Here is a 20,381-nt window from a genome sequence, read left to right as displayed (position 1 = left end):
GTTCGCCCCTGGATGGAGATCCTGGTTGGCTGTCAATCCCTCTTGCAGGGACGAAGTCCAGTCCAGTCAGCACGCAAAGAGCGCTGGCACGTTGGCACACAACAGGCTGGTCTTGGCGGGTCGAACCAGTCAGAGGCCAGGAAGATGGCGACAAGCCAGGAAATATTGGGCCGTTCAGGATGCGTGTTTGGCTGGGAAAGCCGGCCAGGTGAAAACGCCCAGCAGAGAACCGCACACCACAGCAATCCAGCGCCCAAGCACAGAGTTTGCAACTGCACGCCAATCCATTCGCTCTCAGTTGTGGTGGCCTTGGACGTCTTGGAACAGCGTTGGAATGATTGCAGACCCTTGGTTCACGCGTGTTGGTCGAGTGAGACGATTCTCAACGGCCGGTTCAAAGGTGACAATAGGACCGTCTGATCCCTCTCATTCCAGGCCACCGCTGCTCTGACGTCTCCTCTCCCAGGTGAGATTCGACCACCGGTCATCATCAGAAGAGCAATTAAGGTGTCGATGGACAATTGAAGCGAATCAAACCATGGCAATCAGCAAGCCCATGCAGCCAGGGGGCCATCCCTTCAGCCTCAGCGAACGGTGACATCGGATCTCACTGATTGGCAGCCAGGGATCGGCCCCCCTCAGAGCCCGTCCCTGTGTGTACTCTGTCCAGAATAAAGTGACTGTGCAATGTGTATCCGCACGGATACCTGGCGCACGTATCGCTTGCCAGTGTTATCCCTGCAATGACTTTGGATGACTTACCTGTTCTTGACAGGCGCCCGTGAACGTCCCCCCCCCTACTCTTTTCCCATTCCTCCCTCCCTTCGCGTATTGATAAACGTGTGTTGTGCAAAGTGCAAAGTCCCTTTGACGCCCATGTTGGCCTGTTCGCTGTTGGGGGGTTCCTGTTTCTGCATCGCTGACTTGCTTGCCGTGCTCCATCTACCATCTCCGCCTGGGTCATCAGCTGGCTCTGGCACGAGCATCGCCGGTGAGTGGGCCGACGAGCAAGGCGCAGTGATTCCATTTCAGCACGCAGAGCATCGGAATAGGATTAGACTGACAGGTGGATGGGCAGATTTGGCCATGCCATGACACCCCAGAGAGTGAGTGCTCCTCTTTTCGCCCATTCAATCGAGTATCGCGCGTCTGTACGGGAGGAGTGTACCTGTACGGTCCAGGTGGGAGGAATCAGCTCAAGAAGCATCGTACGCAGCAACGTACACCTGTAGGCGCGTGTAAAAGGGGTACACGGCTAGTGCACTGCGAAGGTGCGGGCAACGCAGGTACCAAGCCACGCCTTGCCCTGTTTCGTCCAATCGTTCGTCCGGATGCTCGCCCAGCTCATTGGCAACGACAGGCCCGTATCTGTATCCTGGTGGGCAAGCATGCTTGGGCAGGCAGGTCTCGGCGCGGGTGCATAGTAACACGGATACATGCCGAGGCCAGCAGGATGTGCTGGAGCGCCGCGTACCTGCGAATAGATGAGTCCAAAGTGGGATAGGCTTGAATCCAGTCAACCATGTGTGGTCCAGTCGACCCAGTCATTCCCGTTTGCCCTTGCACGCCACCACGATCAGGGGGAACGCACCCGTTGCCCTTCCTAGCTAGCATCCCATCCGTATCCATGATCCAACCCAAGCCGCCCCCCAAGCCGCGCCCCCAAGGAGCCAGAGGAGCCTCTCGGCGGCGGCACCGTGGGTCTCCCGGCCTTCTCGTGGCTCGCAGGAGGTCGTTCATGGCCCGTCCTAGCCAGTCTCTTAAGAGTACCTTAGTCGCCCCCATCCGCGCCCCGTGATCCCAACCTCTCTCTGTTTCTCCTTGCCTATTGCTGTTGTCACGCCGACTCTCCTTGCTCTTCATTCGGTGAGACGGTTCGCCTTTGCTGGAATTCTGGAATTCGAATATTTTTCTTCTTTGAGAAAGAGGCTGGACAACTTCGACGACAACGACGACGACGACGTATTCTTCTTCTCTCAGGGCCGTCTTTTTTTACCCAAGGAACAAAGGAACGAAGAAAAGAGAAACAAACAGGGGACACCATTTGCTGAGGGCACCTGAACCAAACATTGGACCCCTCAAAAAAACGGAAACAACCACCGACCTTCCCGACCTCACTCAGGAACTTGCACTCCTCAACCACGGTCGCTCTTTCCGTCAACACCACACTCTTTTTTTTTTGCTTCTTTTGAACCCTCCTTCCAAAACTTCACATTCTCTTCAAACCACGTGAGATTCGCTAGCTGAATCATCCGTATACACCTCCCCTTTTTTTTGCGGCACATCGGCGCTCGGCACTTGCATCAAGAGAACAATCCACGCTCGTTCCTTCCTTCCCAACTCCGTCAGCGGCGGTGTACCTTGGTTTGATTCTCATCACCACCACCCTCAAAAAGGGCCCACTACCACAACACATCCAAGACAAATTCAACGTCTCCGTTGTCTTGTTCCACTTCTTCGTCATCCAGCGAATCGACCTTAGCTTCGTTTTTTATATCATTTCCCTCTCATCTCACTCATTCGACGGTCGCCTGCTCCTTCCCCACAGTATCAACCGAAGGAATTCCGGCTTCTCGTTTCCCAAAAGGACGCGGCACGAGACCTTGCGAAGGGCCAACAAAGAGACGCACAATATATTGACGTTGCTTCGTCCCCCGTCACCCAATCCGTCCATCTCACAGCCCTCCCCGAGCACATCACACCATCTGCTCAGGCCTCACTTATTTTCCTCCCGTCGAGCCGGCTCCTGTTCGGCCAGATTCAGATCGACCTAGCCACCTTGGGATCGACAGCACACCAACCGCCCTCGCTTCCACACAACTTGTGGGGGGGAAAGATCAGCACGAGGATACTGACTGCCTGCATCACGACGACGCCGTTCCAGCTTTTTGCAGACTAGCCGTCCATCGCTTTAGTACCGCGACCACTCATACCTTGGTGACTTGGTCCAGCTCCTTTGGTGCCGACTCAACCAACGTCATCTTGGACACTGTGCCGGTACTTACCAACGCTTCTTTGCTCTCGAACAGGCTTGCTTGCTGTTTGTCGGTCCTTCTTTGTCACTTGTTCTTTGCCCAACAGACAATGACATTGTAACTCGACCCGTCCCTCACAATAACAGTACGCGTCTTCTTCTCATTCTCGACTCTGCCCGACGATTCCAGCATCACAGCAATCTCCGGCAGAGCTTGACTTTTGAACGACTCGACATCCTTGCAAACCATCAGCCTGGAATACGACCTCAGCAACCTAGACCGTTCACCCCTCGCCGATCGCAATCTGGTTCACTTCCTCGGGAAACAAACGAACGCGCTTTCATTCACCTTTCAAGTTCGCCTTTTGACATTCACAGCGACCGCATCACACTCACATCAGACCGACCAAAATGGACTCTCACCGGCGCAGGCTCGCTGACCTGGTGGTGGATCTCATCCCCACCAAAGTGCTTCAACAGCGTGCTCATGCCGCCGACAGCAAAGGGGCGGCCACGGCCACCTCAACCATCTCTCCCTACCACTCCAATCTTGACGGTGTCAACCAGCCTGTCAACATGCTGTTCAAGGACATGCTCTGGGCCAGCTTCGGTGGCATGGCCGTCCTCGTCCTCGTCATCACCGTTAGTCGTATTCTCTGGGCCCAGCTCCGCCACGTCTCGGCCATGTCGGTCGAGGGTGAGAGACAAAACTACTGGAAGACGGCTCAGTGGAACTGGATGCCCAGTTTGAAGAAGCATCTCATATACGCCCCCCTTTGGAAGAAGCGTCACAACAAGGAGATCAAGCTTTCCAACGCTATTGGCATCGGCACGTTGCCCTCCCGCATGCACACCGTCATCCTTGGTTTCTACCTCGCCAGCAACATGGTCTACATGTTCTTCCTGAACTGGGAAAACGCTAACATCTACTCGTTCTGCGCCGAGCTCCGTGGCCGATCTGGTACTCTCTCCGTCGTCAACATGGTGCCGCTCATCATCCTTGCTGGCCGCAACAACCCGCTCATCGGCATGCTTCATGTGAGCTTCGACACCTACAACCTCCTTCACCGATGGATCGGCCGCATGTCCGTTATTGAGGCTGTCATCCACACCATCGCCTGGTTGATTGTGCAGATTGCCGACAGTGGATGGGAAGGAGTTTGGCATAGAATGTCCAACGAGCTCTTCATCGGCTCCGGCGTGGCCGGCACTATCTCCCTTATCGTCATCATGATCCTCTCCTTCTCGCCGGTCCGCCACGCCTTCTACGAGACCTTCCTCAACGTTCACATCATCTTGGCTTTCTTCATCTTCCTGATGACGTACATTCACTGCGCCGTCGCCGGTCTGCCGGGTGGTCTTCCCCAGCTTCCATGGATGATTGCCATTTTTACCCTGTGGTTCCTCGAGCGCATGGCACGCATCGTTCGCGTCGCCTACATGAACTGGTCCGACCGTGGCGTCACTGACGCCATCGTCGAGGCCGTTCCCGGCGAGTGCACTCGCGTCACCATGAACCTGCCGCGCTACGTCGACGTCAAGCCCGGCACCCACGCTTACCTGCGCTTCAAGGACATCCGCCCCTGGGACTGCCACCCCTTCTCCATCGGCTGGGTTGAGCACATTCCCGACCACCGCGCGCTACCGCTAGACGAGGAGAAGGCTCAACTCACCTCCATCGACAAGAAGAACACGACAACTTCGGTCTCCTTCATCATCGGCGCCCACACTGGCTTCACTCGCGATCTCTATAACGTCGCCCGTCAGAGCGGGGACCGTGCTATTCGCATGAAGGCTGTTGTCGAAGGACCCTACTCCGGGCACCACTCTCTCGACTCATACGGCCATGCCGTTCTCTTCGCCGGTGCCACTGGCATCACCCATGCCATTTCCTACCTGAAGCCTCTCATTGACGGCTACAACAACGGTAGCGTAGCCACGAGACGCATCACCCTCGTCTGGATCGTCCGCGACTACGAGGCCCTCGAGTGGGTTCGCCCGTGGATGGATACTATCCTCCGCCTGCCCAACCGCAAGGACATTCTCCGCATCCAACTCTACATCACGCGTCCCCAGAACTCGCAGCAGATCGTCTCAGCTTCCAATACAGTCCAGATGTTCCCGGGTCGCCCCAACATCCCTCTGCTGATGAAGCGTGAGGTCGCAGAGCAGCAGGGTGCCATGTGTGTACACATTTGTGGACCTGGTGCCTTGGCTGATGATGTGAGATCTGCTGTACGAGAGGTTCAGGACGAAGGCACAGTGGTTGACTTTGTTGAGGAGAGTTTCACGTGGTAAAGGAGAGGAGATGAAAGACCAACCACAACAAACCTTTCGCAAATGAACCGAAGCAGGAAACGATTCAATCTTTGGGCGTCACGGTATCAAGCGGGGAAAAGCGCGTTGTTTTTTATCTCGTCTCTTTTTTTGCGGATCATCCGGATCAGACCAAGGCCATCTGTGGTCAGGTCAGACTGTAATGACATGGGTCATGCTTCTCACGGCCGATGCCTAGTTGTCTAATGGCTCGCTTTCTTCTCATGTGTACATATTTCTCACACCAACGCAATGGGGTGAACAAGATGGATGGATGGCAATGGTGGATATTTCACAGTCACGCCTTCTCTCGGTCTCTCTCCAGGCACCTTTTCTTCCTCTCTTTTCTCCTTTGGTGGTTTTCCAAGAGAGATGTTTTGTCTAATTGTTGGACGTTTATATATCCCACACTACACCTCCCACTGCGAGACAAGGCAGAGGGTTGATGTACCCTGTTGTTGTACATAGCACCCACCTATCTTGAAAGATAGAGAGACATAGACGGAGATGTCTAATCAGATTTCAGAAAACAAACGTCCCACTCGCCAATAGTGAATATGGTATGGTTGTGTATATCTCAGTGTTCACCGTCGTAGCAGAATAGTCAACAACCAACTCTCGGTGTTCGGGTCCATGCCGTCAGAGTGCAACAGCGGCTTTCAGTCCCTGGCCCCTCCTATTGGCCAGCACATCGTCGACTCTATTTTCACAATCGCTTCGACTGGTGCAGCTACGCGAAGTTGCACATCTTGTCACGATGATGCTGCTTGGCAGTCTTGAGCGTATAGTCGTCATTTTCGCAGCCTCACAGTGGCGCGAGACACGATCAGCGGCCAAGCTTACGTGCAACGCCCACAGGTAAGACTAAGGATGGAAGTAGCATCTCCTTTCCAGCTGCCAGCCTGTTTCTCTTGCCCTACTGCCTATCTTTTGAGACAACGATCGACGAATCCGTATCGGCCGGGGCGGGGCAGCCTGGTCGGCTGCACGAGCGAAGAATGTTTGGGCCGAAATTTGCCTGGAGTCAAACCAGAGGCGACCCCGGCATACCCAGTTAGGAAAGTAAACGTCGGGCTGTGACATACAGATACGCGACCGGGCATCTTGCAAGAGCTCGCTGGCCTAGAGAGCTTAAACCGAACCCAAAGTCAGGCAGACAGGCGATGGACGCCCGTTTCCGGTTATCTGGAGGCGAGCTCAAACGTCCTGGCCGGGGCTTCTCGTCATCGTTCGCCTTTCTGCCTGTCCGTCGGAAGCTACGAGCTACGAGCTGCGGCTCTGGACGCAAACCCGATACCTCTTATCCTCTCGTCTCAATCCGAGGGTCCCTAACGACCTACTGACGTGCCAGACACCACCGTTGGTTTCGCCGTTCAAGGCCATCAATTGGCGTCGTGGAAGCCCTGCGAGTACAGTGTGACACCTGCTGGTTGGGTAACAACGCCGTCTCTCGCGGGCACCGCCGAGCTGCACCGGCGGATGTCGAGAAGGAGAGCCCCCCGTCGTGTCCAAAGAACATGTCTGCGACCCTGATCCGGTAGAGCTGAAGACCCGACGATCTACTTTTGCTTACGGTTTCACAGAGACGTGGCCCCCCTATGCCTTGGCAGTGAGCGGGATCGGGCAGGCTACATTGGCTGATGGGAACTCGCGGAACATTGGCATGCTGAGTGGCTTGTCCGCTTGAGGCGGAGTGAGAGAGACAATATCGCCCGAGGTTGACGATGCTGACAGGCGACAAGGTGACGCGGACGACACCACTGAATGTCTTGAAGCAGCATGTCCGTCCATCGACTCGGCTCAAAACCCATTCGTAACGAAGTTCATATACGCACCAGCCCAAGAGACCTGGGTATAAGAAGGATGCTGTATCTCGGCCTTACCATCCATCTTCTGGTTCATCGACATCACACTTTACACATCGTTCTCAGGCTCACGCAAAGCTGCTTTTACAAAACATCGGCTGTTCCAGCAACCACCGTACTCGATATAGAAAAGATGCAGCTCTCCCACGTCCTCGTCCTCGGTCTCGGCCTCGCCTCGTCCGCCTCGGGCTACGTCGTCACCATGTACAAGGACCCCAGCTGCCGCGGCGCATCCAGACGGCTCAACGTTTGGGACAACACGTGCTCCAACCCGGGGTTCGATCCAAAGTCCGTCCGGGTCGAGGTCTTTGGCAGCGCGCCGCAGAACGCGCGGTTCTACTCCGAGGCCAACTGCCTCGCCGGCACGGTGCTGCAGGGGCCCTGGCGCGCCGACCACGAGAACTACTCGTGGAAGATCGGCGCCTGCCTCGACATGAAGGGCTGGGGCATCAAGTCCTTCGGGTCCCGCATCGGTTAAGGGGATGGCGAGGGAAGAGCTCCCATGTGAGCATCCCAGGTGTTCGAGTCCATGTTGTGCATACTGACGTGACCCCGAGACCAGAGGAATATTGTGGGGTCGTTGGCTTGGGAGCTGAATTCTGATGCACGACACTCGTTTTGCAAGACGATCAGCAGTAGACTGCAGGCTCTGGGGAATATAACATATTCGGTCTATGCTCGTGTGTAGTAGCTGTTAAGAAACCTGTTGGACTGGAATCTTTGCCGTGATGTGGTCAACGTACTGTGATCTTACTTTCACTGACCCGACCCTCCTGCTTTATGTTGTAATTCGTGAAGTCGAGCAGAGCGAGAAGAGGCTGGTAGCGAGTGCGCGCGCAGTCGCGTTGCGGCCTTTCACATCCAACCCAAGAGGAGGATAGGGCTTGGAAGGGTATGGTGGAAGACACCTAAGCTGATGGATTGAGACTTGTGGGACCGCGACTCGTCCATGGGATAGGGACGGACCTGGAAGACCATGGCAGAGGTGTCTCTGAATGTTGTAGAAGACATACCTGATGCGCTTGATAAGGCCTCGGTATCAAAGAGACGAGTAGGCCAGGAATTCAACAGCGCGCAAGAGGGCAGACAGACGTTTGGGTACGAAAACAGGCTCAGTATGTCCTGCAAGTATACATTAGTGTGTCATTGCTTGGTGGGATGTTGAAAGATGTAAGAGCAAGCAGCGCCTTCAGATTGTCACCCCTCCGCCGATTCAAAGTCCGGGAACCAGGGCCGACTGGTAGTCTTTGAAAACGCCACTCCTCGGGAGCGAGGAAGTTGTTGGATTGCGGGACGGCCCGAAATGATCGGATTCTTGTGGTGCATTAGGGGCCAAAAAGAAGAAGGGAGAAGGAAGCTCACGGCCGGAAAGTCGCAGGCAGTGTGGCCTCAGTCTCGACCAACTTTAGGTTTCTATATCGTCGGTTTCAACTGCTTGGACCGAATAGTATCTGGGCAAGTAGCCAAGCAGACCACCATGTTCCAAGTCATGCACCTTCTTGCTAGCCGTCAAGGTCTTCGTCTTCAGGGTCGCGCTGTGTATGGTTACATCCAGATCGCGCAACTTCACATGTTTTGTTCCGGCCATTGGGGATGGAACAGGCATCGCACCTTGATGAAGTAGAAAGCACAACAAGGAGCCAGACATCAGCGCCGTCGGGTTGCAAGAATCTCTCGTCTTGGCCCTTACCTCCTTAACATGTCCGCCCGCTATTTGTGTGCGCAAATGCACCAGTGTCCAGTTTTGTGTTCCCAAATGTCAACAAGTGTAAGCAGGCGAGCGCTCGGATGGCCGGTGCCTGGGGAAAATGACGTCTGAGCCTTGACTACTGACTCGGGGGAGGGGGGGATCGGGTGCTGCCACCCACTTGCGCAAGCCCCTCATCATAAAAGACCGAAGTAAGGCAGCCTTACGCACTCGTGAACTTTTGGGTTCGGTAAGAAAACCCAAGCTGTCGTCTCAAGAATCGACCGAGGGGAACGGTTACGGAGTCTGGGCCGACGCTACCGGAGGAAGTCAGTTGGGCTGCGCGGTCAGAACCATCTTCCCCAACCGAGGGGGCCAAGGGGCCTAAGGCGACGAATTAAGTCCAATTTTTGTTATCCCTTTCCCCCTGTTGCGATTTTGTGCATGGCGTGCATCATTTGCGAGTCTTTCATCTGGCCAAGGTATCCGTATCCGTAAATCGAAAGAGAAGAAGAAGAAAAACAGAAGGAAAACAAACAGGGCCCCAGCAGGCAGCCCGGCAACGCAGGCGCAAGCTGCAGCCCCTCCTTCCCCAACGTCCAATGCGAGTCTCTCCTCCTTCTTGTGTGGAGTGTCTCGTTGGATGGGAGGGGCAAGGAGGGGCAGAAGTAGATACGAGAGGCGAAATAGGGGGCAATGTTGAGGTACTTCAAATTACCGGACAACTCCACATTAAGAAAAGTATAGCAAGATGAGTGCCTAACGGCGGGGCAGTCTCAGGCAGCGATGAGCACGTATCCGTAATGGGCGACGAGGGCTGACACACTGTGTCAAAGATCGGATACCGCATTAGGAAAGGAAAAAACATGCTCCCGCATCCAGTATTGTGATTTGGTTTCCCCTCCCTCGGTTGATTCATACCATCTCAGTCAGTCAAGTCACTGCGACGGGCAGTCATCTATCCATTTATAGCATCTCCAGTCGACCTGCGGTACCTCCTATCCATCAAGCCAACACCCAGTCTTACATCTTTGACAGGAAAGCAAAGAGCAAACAGCCAGTCAGCCAGTGGCTTTGCAGTGCTGGGTTGGCGCTGAGGACATTCTCATTCCCCCTCAACCAATCCAGGGTCTCCCCTCTAGATTGATCACTCCCCTCCCTCCCAAGCAAGCGCACCAAGCGCACCAAGTCGGAAGCAGTCCAAGCTAGAAGCACACGGAAACAACCCCTCCTCGGTTACTTGCATTGGGCACTTGCTCCTTCCCCACACTCATTAAACGCCCTTTTCCCCTTCTCTTGATACCCACTTCCACACTGTCGGCCTGTTGGAAGTGGCGAAGGGGAGGGACAAAAGAACAAACTGCCTAGGTACTAAGCGCACTGTATCCAACCCAGCGTACAGAGAAGAGTACCTCTAGTGCTAAAACAGGAGCAGAACTACCCGACAGTCAGTCTCAGCTAGGCATGGAACCCAGACAATCCTTTTGCTGACTGACTTGACAACCAGAATTTGTCCCCAAAGTCTCTGTCTGCTGCTCCAGCATTCCAGCGATCCAGGTTGGTCTCTGTCTCTGTTGTTCCTGCTGCTGCTGTTACCCTCCCCGCGCACCCTAAAACCTATTGTGTCTCTTTTCCCCTACAGTACAGAGACACACACTACCTACACCCCTGCTGCTGCCACTGCCACTGCTACTGCCTCTGTCACTTCTCCGGCCCGGTACCTCAAGAAACGGGCGGCTCTGCTGGGCATAGCAGTACACACAGCACAACGCACCTGCACTTGCACTTTGATCGTCAACAACCTCGCCAGGTCCCGCTCCTATTTTCCCCTCCCCTTTCACCAAACCCATAGGGACAAGGTGAAAAAAAAAAATTCCTCTCACTCCCCTTCGACTCACTCACTCTTGCACTCTCACACACACTCCTCTGTCTGTTGTTGTTGCGTCCAGCTTTTTTTCCCGGTACGCCCTCTAATTCTCTCCAGACAAGACCTCATCTTTTTAATACAATACGGACTCCAGGGCGATCCTACCTCTCTCTACCCACCGGTCGCTTTTTCTCTCTCTCACACAAACCCTATCCTCTCTTCCTTCCTCTCCCTTTCTCTCCCATACACACCACTCTCGACCTCTCACTCGCTGCCGACTGCCGACGGACCCCCTGGCACCCGTCTCACTGCGCCAACTTTGAACCCGTCGTCTAGACCGCCATCGCCGCACAAGCAACCGCAACCGCCCACCCCGCGTCTTCCACCCCTCTGGCTTACTGCTGCTCTGACCTCAGGTGCAGTGTGCCTCGAACCCTTCCCTCCCACCTGACACGTGCAACCTGCCAACGAGCCCCCCTTCCGAACAACACCTCCAAACATCGGCACTGGCTCAGCCTTACCTTCTTCATACCACATTTTGAGCGGCAAACATGTCGAGCTCAGAGATCAACCAGGTTTTGGCCAATTCGCTGTCGCCTGGTAAGTTTTGCTTCCTCATTTCCCCTTCGCATTCCGCTGCATCGCATCTCTGTCACCACCAAACCCCTTTCGCCCCTCTTCTCCTGTCTGCCGTTCTTCTGTCTCCAGGGCAATGAAGCAGACTCTGCTTCTCCTTGGCTCCTGCCCCAACGCGCATCACGAACACCCCACCGATCCGAAAGACGAGGCTGACATTTCAAATAGACGCGAACTTGCGCAACGCTGCCGAGCAGCAACTCACACAAGCCGCCGACAACAACTTTGTATGTGCCCGCCCACTTTTGGACGCCGACTCCCCCCCCCCCCCCCTCCTCCGCCCCCCACCGCTGCTGGCAAATTTGCTAACCAACTTTTCTCTCAATAGCCCCTATACCTCGCAACCCTCGTCCAAGAGCTTGCAAACGACAGCGCAGATGGCTCCATCCGTGCCGCCGCCGGTCTCGCCCTCAAGAACGCCTTCACCGCCCGTGACTTTGCCCGCCACCAGGAGCTTCAGGCAAAATGGCTCCAGCAGACTGATGACGAGACCAAGACCCGGGTCAAGGACCTGACACTCCAGACCCTCTCTTCATCCAACGCCCAGGCCGGCCAGGCTGCCGCCCAGGTCATCTCCTCTATCGCATCCATCGAGCTGCCGAGAGGCCAGTGGCAGGACCTTATGGGCACTCTTGTCAAGAACGTCAGCGAGGGCGGCGAGCACCAGAAGCAGGCTTCGTTGACCACGATTGGTTACATTTGCGAGAGCCAAGATCCCGACCTGCGAACCGCCCTCATCACCCACTCCAACGCCATCTTGACCGCTGTCGTCCAGGGTGCACGCAAGGAGGAGACGAGCCTCGAGGTTCGCCTGGCCGCCATCACGGCCCTCGGTGACTCCCTCGAGTTCGTCGGTAACAACTTCAAGCACGAGGGCGAGCGCAACTACATCATGCAGGTCGTCTGCGAGGCCACACAGGCCGATGACTCCCGGATACAGCAGGGCGCCTTCGGATGCCTCAACCGCATCATGGGTCTCTACTACGACAATATGCGCTTCTACATGGAGAAGGCCTTGTTCGGCCTGACCATCTTGGGCATGAAGTCCTCGGACGAGGACGTTGCCAAGCTGGCCGTTGAGTTCTGGAGTACCGTCTGCGAGGAGGAGATCGGTATCGAGGACGACAACACTCAGGTAAGAATGGTTTGCCGCCACCTTCTCGCTGAGAGAACGAATGCTGACTTTTCCCCTGCTCCAGGTTGAGAGCGCCGACCAGATGCGACCCTTCTACAACTTCGCCCGTGTGGCTGCCAACGAGGTTGTTCCCGTTCTCCTTCTGCTCCTTACGAAGCAGGACGAGGATGCCGCCGATGACGAGTACAACTTGGCCCGCGCCGCCTACCAGTGTCTCGCTCTCTACGCCCAGGCTATTGGTGCCGCCATCATTAGCCCCGTCCTCCAGTTTGTTGAGGGCAACCTGCGTGCCGAAGACTGGCACCACCGTGATGCCGCCGTTTCTGCTTTCGGCGCCATCATGGACGGCCCCGATGAGAAGGTCCTCGACCCCATCGTTAAGCAGGCTCTTCCTATCCTGATCGGCATGATGGACGACAGCTCCCTGCATGTCAAGGACTCGACCGCCTATGCCCTTGGTCGCATCACCGAGAGCGTGTCCGACAGCATTGATCCCAACCAGCACCTGGACCCTCTTATCCGATCCCTGTTCAACGGCTTGATGAGCAACGCCAAGATAGCATCTTCGTGCTGCTGGGCCCTCATGAACTTGGCCGAGCGCTTCTCCGGCGACCTCAGCGACGCCCAGAACCCTCTGACTCCCCACTTCAACCAGAGCGTCACCAACCTGCTCGCCCTGACGGCCCGCCCCGATTGCGACTCCTATGTCCGTACCGCCGCCTACGAAGTCCTTAATGTCTTCGTGCAGAACGCCGCCAGCGAGAGCATGGCGCCCATCGCCTCCTTGTCCGGCGTTATCATTGAGCGTCTCGAGGGCACCATCCCAATGCAGAGTCAGGTTGTCAGTGTCGAGGACAGAATCATGCTGGAGGAGATGCAGACCAGCCTGTGCACAGTGCTTCAGGCCATTATCCAGAGACTGGACAAGGAGATCATCCCCCAGGGCGACCGCATCATGCAGACTCTTCTCCAGATCCTCAGCACCGTCGGCAGCAAGTCCAGCGTACCCGACGGCGTTTTCGCCACCATCAGCGCCCTTGCCAACGCCATGGAGGAGGACTTCTCCAAGTACATGGAGGCATTCACACCCTTCTTGTACAACGCCCTCTCCAACCAGGAAGAGCCTAGCTTGTGCTCCATGGCCATCGGTCTCGTTAGTGACCTGACCCGATCCCTTGGCGAGCGCAGCCAGCCGTACTGCGACAACTTCATGAACCACCTGCTGCACAACCTCAAGGTTAGTTGAAATGTCCCTTCCTCCCACACCTCATGTTTACGTCTGCACCCACGTCCTTGTTGCTTGCAGTCTCGTGCGTGTCAACTCTTTTGCTAACAATATTCGCAGAGCACCGCCCTGAGCAACCAGTTCAAGCCGGCCATCCTGCAGTGCTTCGGCGACATTGCTGGCGCCATTGGCGGCCACTTCGAGACGTACCTGTCCGTCATTGCTCAAGTTTTGCAGCAGGCCGCGACCGTGAACGCCGGTCCCGAGGGCCCGTACGAGATGTACGACTACGTCATCTCTCTTCGCGAGGGAATCATGGACGCCTGGGGTGGCATTATTGGTGCTATGAAGTCCGGCAACAAGAGTATGTGTATGAACAGCACAACGCCGGTGATCTCTACTAACATAACCACAGCCCCTGCTCTCCAGCAGTACGTTCCTTCGATTTTCCAGCTGTTGAACATGATTGCCAGCGACATGAACCGTAGCGAGGCTCTCATGAGAGCATCGATGGGTGTCATCGGTGACCTCGCCGATGCCTACCCCAATGGCGAGCTCGTTGACGTCTTTCGCCAGGAGTGGCTCACCGCTCTCATCAAGGAGACGAAGACCAACCGCGAGTTCCAGCCCAGGACGATCGAGACGGCCCGCTGGGCGCGTGAGCAGGTCAAGCGTCAGCTTGGCGGCTCTGCCAACGTCATGTCGCAGACTTGAGTGTCTCGACCAATCGACGCTGCTTTTCGACTTGTTTGATTATCTACACCCACACCCATTTCCCCAAGCCCAGCACATATCCTGGAGCAGCCGGCTTCAACCTGTTCAAGCCCGGCTCTGCGTCAAAACGAGGAGAGAGAACAGCCAAACACCCAACTCTTGCCACAACACAGTATCGAAAATGACACGGAGCCCTCTCGCGTGTATATAGACACCAACGCACCACCTCACCCCTCACTCCCAGGATTAATTTCACCGAATACCCCTTGCAAGCACATCACACCACATCATGACACTGCACCTGATTTAACTTATCCCCCCCACCCCCCCAACCAACACATCAACAACAACCCCTACCCCCTTTGGCTGTATCTTCTGGACTGTTTTTTTTTCGCGCAATGGACGGCTGGCTAGAGAGAGGAGGCGGGATTTCTCATTGGCATGTACGCCTCGCATAGAAAGCGCGGTGGCGACCCAAAAATCATGTAGAAGGAGTTTCCCCCAGAAGGAACCGGGAGTTTGCCATTTTTATCTTTCCGACGGGGAAATGAGAACAATGAGAGACGGGGAAACGAACAATGTCAACACCAACTTCGGAGTCGGCCGCATCCTTTCTTGGGAGAAGCGAACCCAGTCAAGTGATTGGGGTCCATCAGGAAAGGAGGAGTTGAACTCTCTCTACATTGAGAGAGAGGTGTTTCTCTAGGCCATACTTGAATGCGATTTCGTCGGGGTGTCTTTTCATCGGAATTGATGCTTTCGCGCTTTGTGGATGGGGCTGGAGAAGAGGAAGCGCCTTTGCGGAATGGGCTGCTGATTCGAAGAGTGTTGGTGGATGCAGTTGACATGGAGAAAGAAGGAAACCAGCAGAGGAAGACAAAGGCGGCGCATAGCAGGGTGCTTTGATGGGACCAAGTGGTTTCTGTCTAGCACTGCACTTGCTCGATAGTCACATGAGAGAGAGCGTACAATGAATTTTGCCCCCTTCATGCTGTGGACCTTGTGACCTTTAGTGACCGTTGCGCTGTGAGTAGAGATGAGAGTGGGTGTGATGCCAGTCCTATTGACCAGCGAGTGATGCTAAACCAGCATTTTTTTCTGGAGTCTGAAATAATTGACCAAAAATTTGGTTGATGTAGATGTTAAGATTAATCTAGCTGTGTTGCTGTACAAGCCTCTTGTCCCAAGGACTGCCAGCTACATTTGTCTTGACAAAGAAAGCGAATAAATAACTGTTTTAGGGGGGGGGGGGGGTTGCCTCTTTGTTGCAATCTCATCTAGAGCAGTTTACAGATACTTGTTAGGAAATGAAGAGATGGATGTAGGTAATGCCCCTTTTCCCTGGCACAGAACACCCCAGAAGCCTGGCTGAGGTCAGGGTTATTTATAGCTTTGATTGTCGTAGCAAGAAGGGAAGAAAAAAAAACACCAAGAGGGTTTAATTTTTATTTGTTATTTAACCTACACAGCACAGGCCGCTCAAGAGTTTAAAAACTTGATTGAGGCTTTTCTTCAAAAACCTTTTAATGTACAATCAAGGAACAGAAATGACTTTGGTATCTCGATCTCTTCAAAGAAGGGGGAAAAAAAAACACGCATGGCGGTGATGTACAGGGAAAACAAAGGAACCCTCAGGGGGGTCCCGAACTCGAATGCACCCTCCTTCTCCTGACCTGCCATAGAAGCTCAGGTACTGATCTCCGTCTCTGTCCGGCGAGGGGAGTGTGGAGGAGGCGCGGCCTTGTCCTTCCGCGCCGTCCGCCAAGTTTACATGTCATGGAGAAACGGACCGCGTCTTTCTCATGGTCTGTCTTGGCGACTGGCCATAGACCGACGGATGGATGCTCTTGTTACAAGCAAGTAAAACGAATGAATGGTTGCATCATAAAATTACGTAGACCCGAACCACCCGAGACCCGCGGCGCCGTTTCCGATCCAGCTCGTCGCCTGGACGGGCGCCGAGCCGTCGAACCAGCTCTGCAGCTCGCACTCGAAGCCGTCGGTGCCCGGACCGAGAACGATGGACGCGGAGCCCGGCGAGTTGTAAAATGCGGCCACAGCAGCCGCGGCTGTCGGGTCGTACGGGTTTGTCGATGGCGGGCCTCCCAGGATCGGGCTCGCCGTATCGAAGGTGGCGGCCTGAACAAGCATGCCCATGCCGTTGTTCGGGCTGTATGGCGGGGGAGCCTGGGAATATATGGGTGAGGAGAAGTGCGGTTGCAGCTCGGGGGGGATCTGCTGCATGTGAGGATGGAGGATTGGTTGTTGAGAGCGGTGCTGCTGCTCCTGTTGTTGTTGATGGTGATGGTGAGGAGAGAGGATTTGGTGTTGTGGTGACTGTTGATAGTGGTGTTGCGAATGCTGTGGCTGTTGATGGTATGGCTGATGAAGTTGCTGTTGCTGCTGTTGCTGGTGGGTGGTGGCCAGCGGCGGAAGCGGAAGCGGGAACGGGACGGTGTTGTTCTGCTGATGCATCTGCTGCTGCTGTAAACTCGGCGACGGGCTCGGAGGAGGAAGAATAATGGACGCGCTACTGCTGGTGCTGTTGTTTCGTAGTGATGGCGGCGGCGGCTTTTTCTCGTCCAAGGGCGTTGTCGGCGGGCCAGGAAGCTGGTACTTGGGCGCCTCTGCGCGTGGCCCCTTTGTGAAGTTCGAAGGCGACGGATGCAGTGGGCGAAGGGTGCGATCGTTCTGAAAGGTCGAAAAAGAGTCAGCATTTCCGATGCGCGTGAGCACATGTGAACCGGACAAACATACGCCATCAGCCATGCTGCCTTCGAGACTGAAGGCAGCTGCTTTGGGATCACGCGAGAACCGTTCTAACGATTCAAGCCAGCGAGAGGCCAAGGGCCACGTCTGCTTGGACTCAATGAGTATAGACATGCAGCGTTGCAGCATGTTTGGTGCTTGGGCGACAATGGACCTGTCCGAGCAGACTAGAACCGTTAGATGGGACGACACACAGCATTGGTAGATGAATGCTCACTGTTCCGGTATTTGGCTAAATAGGTCGAGAAGAGGCCGCAGCTGTAGACGCAGAACGATGCCATCTGAGCTCCGACGCCCTCTTCTGAAGACCGGACACTGAACTGAGCGTCGACCTGCTCATATAGCTCCCGTACGTTGCGAAAAAGGTCGTCCGACATCTGGGCGAAGAAGGCTCGGCGCTGGGGATCCTTTTCATCCGTCTTGATAATACTGTTTCGGTTAGCACTCGCGCGAGATACTGAGGGAAAGCACCGACGAACTTATCAAGATACGCCCTTCTCAACACGATGTTGCAGAGCTTCGTGATCATGGTAACTCCAAGATAAGCCTACGGCCATCAGTCAGCCTAGTCCACTCTGGCTCTGGACTCCCGACCTACCAAGTCTTCGCCGACCGACTTGTGCCCTTTGAGCAGGACCATGCTCCATCGGTGATCTTGTGGGAGCTGCTGTTCCCAGTTCCAAAGTTGTTTGGCCATGATGGCGTACTCGCTGGTTGGATCCCAGGGCTTGGCGCTTTTCATGGTTGCCATTGCCCTGCGCGCTACCTTGCCCCAGTAGTAGTGTGCCTGCATCAGGCTCGCAAACAGAGACCGGGACGGTTGGTGGATGAGGGAAGGGTTCTCGCGCGCGGGTGGAGTATCCTCGAGGGCCGCACGAGAGAGTGGCTCGCGGCCGTAGGCGAAATCCTCCTCGTTGCTAGGGAGCAATGCCGTTATATCATTTGCGGCCAGAGAAACGGGCGAAAGAGCACCGCAATGAAGGTTGTCTTGGCCTATCATGCTGTTAGCAGGGACGCCTTGCACGTGTCGTGCTGGTCACGCACTGTGTAACATCCACTGGAAGCTGTTAGCATTGGCCCTTTTCCCTGGGTTGCTTTGCTGGGTTGCTCGACTCACCAAAGTTCTCCGGGCAGATTCCGCTCTGATAATCATCTCTCTGGTAGGGTCCTTCATCTTGTAGAACTCTTCCCGGTGAAGGTGCATCAGCACGGCCATCCTGGTAGCAATGCCAATGTTAATCTGTCGTGGGTCAGCCGGAAGACCACTCCTGAGGACCTCCGATCTCAGGTAAACCTACATAGCTTCGGTTCCTCCAGCCGCTCCCTTGCTGAGCAAGACTCAACAGATAGAAAGCTTGACAACGCTCTAGAGTGGGCTCCTGATATAGCTCGTTCAGCGCCAGGTTACTGGCCCGCTCCATGAAGTAGTCGACGGCCTTCATTTCCCCTTGGTATCTCTGGGCCAATGCGGGCGAGAACCGGGCCGAAACACTAAGGATGCCGAGCAGGAGGAAGACGCTGACGGAGCGGTGGTCTCGCTGCAGCTGCTGCGGGAACAGCTCCTTCGGGATGAAGCCAAGCTGAAAGTACTTGCGCGTGAAAATGTGGACAGCGTCGATGATGTCGGGAAGCGGCGGGAGATATTCCCATTCGTCTGCAGGCTTCCGGAGCGCTGGCGTGGACAGCCCCTGCGGGACGGACGCGACGGACGCGCTTCGCTTTGCCTTCTCGGCGTCCCGCTTGGCGGTTTTCTCGGCCCTCATGCGAGGGTGTCGATACTCGCGATCCAGGTCCGGTTGGCCGCGCTGAGGGAAGACGCTGCCACCAATTAGTTTGGAGACTCGGGTGCGGGAATCGATCGACTTCATCGGTACCATTCACTGGCCGGGATGCCGGCTTCCGCGCAAGATTTACATGGCGGTTGTCCCTTCTCGTGCATGCATTTGCTTCTCATGCGGCGACACCTGGTTGACGTTTAGCTCACCGAGTCACGACTCGCCCAGTGGGCCGACAGATGAACCAAACCTTTTACAGGCGATGGGAGCTCTGCGCTTGATGGGCGGCTTTGGGCCGTTTTGATTCTGCTGCGTGGTGTGGTCGAGGGCGCCGAGGGAATCGCTCCTCGTGCTTCCGGTGGCATTCATGTCGGCGCTCATGTCCGAAGCCATCATGTTTGGCTTGGCGCCTTCATCACCGTACTCCATTGTGCATCGAGACGGCTAGGTCCAGCCTCACGGTCCACTGGCGAGAGACGATGTTGTGGTGTGGGCAAGGTGCGTATGCAAGCAAACACAGGTAAACTAGACTGAAACCTGCGGCAAGGTGGGAATTGACTCTGCGATCGGTGGGAATGGGAACGGCAACCTGGAGATCGACGTGAAGGATTCGCGGAGCACGGGGAGTCTGCTGGCGAAGAAGCAATGCAAAGCGAAGAGAATCGAAGCAAACCAACAGTAGTCTCAGAGACCGGGGTCGCGTGAGTGGACGTGGGGGCGAGAAGAGGATTATACAGGTGCAGTCGGCAAAGCAAAGAATACGCAGGTAGTGGAATGAGTGAGTGGTGGGAAGAGAAGAGCAGAAGAAAGGCTGCTGCGAGGCGCCAATGACATTCCCAGATGTTCCAGAAAGATGCACTAGAGCGGGTAATCTTGTGCAGGTTTCGACAAGACGAAGGGAAGCCCAAACTGTTAGGCACTAGTTCCTGTTGTACCCCCCTGAAGGGTTCAAGCGTGGGTTTTGAGTTTACCGGCGAGGCTCGTTTAGTGATCGGCACGCGAAGTTGGTGCAGAACTGATGGCGTCAAGCGGACCCCAACACCAGGAAGAAAGGATACGTTACGTCTCTGGCGAACCCATCTTTAGTACTCTATACCTATTATCGAACAATAGAGCGAAGCGAAGCCCGGCTACCAGGAGCTTGGACGGGGAGGGGAGGACCCATGAGTTCGTTGGCTGGTAACTCGACGAAGACTGGACGCCGTCCCACGTGCAATATCGAAAGGAGATGCCAAGCCTGGAGCGCAAAAGGAGGTGGACCATGCGCTTCCCTTCCTCAGTTCCTCTAAAGCTGGCACAGACCAAGCAATGAATGTTGGGTTGGGGGGTTAGAACAGGGGGGTGTGTGTGTGTGTGTGATACGGTTGATTGGAATGTTCAGCACTGCGAGCAAACGGCGCGTCAGAGGTCGAGACCAT

At 55.3% G+C, this 20,381-nt stretch overlaps 4 protein-coding genes across 4 annotated transcripts; 3 read left to right on the top strand and 1 right to left on the bottom strand.

The window, feature by feature from the left end:
• Positions 1-3,385: 3,385 nt before the first annotated feature.
• Positions 3,386-5,272, top strand: CH63R_07257 (Ferric reductase like transmembrane component; the record flags this gene model as incomplete). Its single annotated transcript, XM_018302232.1, has 1 exon — positions 3,386-5,272. One exon carries the CDS (start codon positions 3,386-3,388, stop codon positions 5,270-5,272), a length of 1,887 nt encoding a protein of 628 aa, XP_018157010.1.
• A 2,016-nt stretch (positions 5,273-7,288) lies between these two features.
• CH63R_07256 (uncharacterized protein) lies at positions 7,289-7,633 on the top strand (the record flags this gene model as incomplete). Its single annotated transcript, XM_018302231.1, has 1 exon — positions 7,289-7,633. One exon carries the CDS (start codon positions 7,289-7,291, stop codon positions 7,631-7,633), a length of 345 nt encoding a protein of 114 aa, XP_018157009.1.
• Positions 7,634-11,260: 3,627 nt separating this feature from the next.
• CH63R_07255 (Importin subunit beta-1) lies at positions 11,261-14,419 on the top strand (the record flags this gene model as incomplete). Its single annotated transcript, XM_018302230.1, has 6 exons — positions 11,261-11,309; positions 11,514-11,572; positions 11,674-12,480; positions 12,545-13,717; positions 13,826-14,069; positions 14,121-14,419. 6 exons carry the CDS (start codon positions 11,261-11,263, stop codon positions 14,417-14,419), a joined length of 2,631 nt encoding a protein of 876 aa, XP_018157008.1.
• Positions 14,420-16,309: 1,890 nt separating this feature from the next.
• CH63R_07254 (General repressor of transcription) lies at positions 16,310-19,392 on the bottom strand (the record flags this gene model as incomplete). The annotated part of the gene is given in 8 exon segments (XM_018302229.1): positions 16,310-17,110; positions 17,177-17,355; positions 17,406-17,617; positions 17,668-17,735; positions 17,787-18,220; positions 18,233-18,428; positions 18,487-19,006; positions 19,214-19,392. The coding sequence occupies 8 exon segments, from the start codon at positions 19,390-19,392 to the stop codon at positions 16,310-16,312; spliced, it is 2,589 nt and encodes an 862-aa protein (XP_018157007.1).
• Positions 19,393-20,381: the final 989 nt, after the last annotated feature.

Source organism: Colletotrichum higginsianum, chromosome 5 (assembly GCF_001672515.1).
Source record: "Colletotrichum higginsianum IMI 349063 chromosome 5, whole genome shotgun sequence".
NCBI classification, from domain to species: Eukaryota; Fungi; Ascomycota; class Sordariomycetes; order Glomerellales; family Glomerellaceae; genus Colletotrichum; species Colletotrichum higginsianum.
This window is presented reverse-complemented; position numbering and strand designations above follow the sequence as displayed.